Here is a 2,813-nt window from a genome sequence, read left to right as displayed (position 1 = left end):
ATATATATATCTCGGCAATCTTAGAGGGAGCGAACACCGATTGTCAGCCATCGCCGACAGTGTCGGATATAATTCGATCATCGATCGTTCGGCTATTCCATTCGTAGCTATGAGGCTTGCTCGACGAATCGCATCGAGAGGCAACCGCCAGGAATCACGATCGATACGATCGATCGTGTATAATCTTTCGATGGAGAGAGGAGAGATAGGGAGAGGACGAGAAAAAAAAGGACGAGGAAAGAAGACACGCGGTCCTCGAGGACGGTCCTCTCCCTAGAAATGAAGCCTTTAATTAAGGGAACATATTGCCACTAATATCCGACGAACAGTGTCAATCTGTCAGGCTACCAAAAGGTACCGATCTGATAGCGAGGGCTAGAGAGCAGTTCGGCCTATTGGACACGCTGTCTTCGATTTAGTTGTCGTGCTCGATCACCCGAAATTAATACATCGGACGGGTAACTAAGCGAGCCACGCGGACAGGTTCGCTCTCCTCCTCCTCCTCCTCCTCCTCCTTCCGTCTCTTCTCGAATGCGCACGCTAACTCAACCGCGTGAGAATTTTTCTACGGACACGGGGGGGGATCCTCGATCGACCCTGCCCGCCCCGTTCAATTTGTTCCATTTACCTCGGCAACCGTTCACGCGCTCTATCTTCATGGTTGTCTAAATACCACGGAATCCTGATGATCATCTTCCACAAATTCTTTCCCTCGCCGATCGCGTATCTCGATGATAACGGCTGAGAAGAAGTTCCACGAAACGAATTGTTCATTCGTATGAAATTCGAGTATGAAATCAAATGCGGCTTTTGAATTGCTATCTTATAAAATTCCAAAACTTTATTATATATTATCTTTTCTCCGTTCAAGATAAAATAATCGATCGTTCGATCGATTCATTGAGTTTAACGTATTTAACCGAAATTATTGTGTAAAATAGCTCGTAAATTAGCTCTAACCGAGATCGCGTTGTTTCACGCACAGTTTCGCGTTAACTCGAGTTTTTTTTAATTCGTGTAAAGCAGTAACTCTGTAATAAAGTATCATTATTAATATTATTAATATTATTATTATTATTAAATTGAAATCTGTTTACAAAACGGAAGTCGAAGAAGAAGAAGAGGAAGAAGAAGAAGAAGAAGAAATTACCGAGGAACGTTAATATCTTCACGGATTTTCGAGGAGCAACATAAACGTTTATCGTGACAATTTTGACGTGTGCGTAAATAATTTATTTGATTAATGGAACGGGGAGTTACGCAACCGTCTCGACAAAAACCGCTCGTCCAGACGGCTTTCCCTCGGTCGAGATAGCCTCATCGAGGTTAATTTGAAAGTAATGGCGCGTGTTCTCGACGGTAAACTCGAGTAATCGAGCATCGACAGTCTCGTCCTGGATAGAGCGATTGACGTTATATACCTCCCTTGGGTACCGATTTAATTTGAAAACATTTCATTAAATACCACGAGAGCGAACAAGTAACGTGCGAGTTACTTAAATTTAAATTCGAACATTGCTTCTTAATTGAATTTAAGAAAGAGGCAAAGACTTTCGAAATTCGAATTCCGCCACTTACCGCGCAACAAGATCTTCCTGAGGGATCTCCTGATTGTGGTACAATTCCATCTGCGATTTCGAAATTGGTACTGACATTCTTTGGTCCCGACCTGTACCCCTCTCGCGATCTCCTTCAGCAGCGAAGGCTCTTTGCGACAGATGTCCGCCATCTTGCCCCTCAACCTCCTAGTCTTCTTGCAGATAAGCATCGGATCCATCACCACCTGATTTCCAACGGTCCTGCAAATCAAAGGGTCGAATCGATCAAGATCGATCGAGAAAAAGCAACAACAATAACAACAACGATAATTAATAATAATATAAAGCAAGATTCAAGATTTTATTTTCTCTTCGAAAAAAAATCGTGTACCTGTGTCGAGAAGGACAAGTCGATCGTAAAGTACCAAAAGTACCAAAAGGGGGAAGGAGGGGGAGTACAAACGCGGAAAGTCAAACGCACCGAGGCCATTACGATAATTAAATCTCCATTGTGTACGCATCGTGGCAAGTTGTATACCAGAGACGGGACACGGTCTACGGGGACGAGTAAAGAACAAGCCAGAAACGGAAAGAGGACGAGGAGACAAAGAGAGAGAGGAAGAGAGAGAGGCAAAAAGAAAAGGTGAATCGAGGAGAATCACGGACAGTGGGAACCCGCGACTTCTCTCCTTCGGGAGCGGGAAGAAGAGTAGCGAGAGAAACGAAGATGGAGGCAAGATTGAGGGGAGGGAGGGGACTGGACGTAAAAAAATTGAGGAAAGAAGAGCGAAGAGGGGAAACGGGAATAGAAGAAGGAAGAATACGAAGGTAGAAAACGATCGCCTCGAGAGAGGATGCGAAGGGTGGAAAGGAGCGGAGAGTCCGAACGACCTTCGTTACGAAACGTTAATTAAGATCATTAGTTCTGCGTCGGTAGGATGCCGGGGCGCGTACACGACGGCCTCTCGGGAATGCAACGACCTTAATGGCAATAATTCCGTTAAGGACGGTTGCTCGCGCCCGTGTAAGTACGTCGGTGGTGCATCGATGCTTTCCCCCCGCTTTTCGTTCCGCGCGGATCATCGGGAGGAAAAAAGGACGAGGTGGTGGTGGTGATACGGCCGGGCGAAGGAAACAGTCGTGCACCGGTGACATCGTCATTTGGGCTTTGGATTCCAGACCTCGGACGGCCGACTATAACACCGGGGGGGACAAGAACGTTGGACGCGCGGGGAACAAGAATTCTCGAGAAACTCGCGAACAGCGGAGAGATCG

General features: G+C 46.0%; 2 protein-coding genes across 5 annotated transcripts in view; one reads left to right on the top strand and one right to left on the bottom strand.

Annotated features, from left to right (window-relative positions):
* Positions 1 to 2,813, top strand: part of LOC102676798 (protein wingless-like) — a 78,177-nt gene that overhangs the window by 30,790 nt on the left and 44,574 nt on the right. The window lies entirely within an intron of this gene.
* Positions 1 to 2,813, bottom strand: part of LOC102676935 (protein Wnt-6-like) — a 24,147-nt gene that overhangs the window by 10,148 nt on the left and 11,186 nt on the right. For both annotated transcript variants that reach the window (XM_006623450.2, XM_031514102.1), the window contains exon 2: positions 1,579 to 1,799. In XM_006623450.2, coding sequence (XP_006623513.1) covers positions 1,579 to 1,799 — 221 coding nt within the window. The remainder of the gene's footprint in view (positions 1 to 1,578; positions 1,800 to 2,813) is intronic.

The sequence above is a fragment of the Apis dorsata genome, unplaced genomic scaffold, assembly GCF_000469605.1.
Source record: "Apis dorsata unplaced genomic scaffold, Apis dorsata 1.3 scaffold_894, whole genome shotgun sequence".
Lineage (NCBI taxonomy): Eukaryota > Metazoa > Arthropoda > Insecta > Hymenoptera > Apidae > Apis > Apis dorsata.
This window is presented reverse-complemented; position numbering and strand designations above follow the sequence as displayed.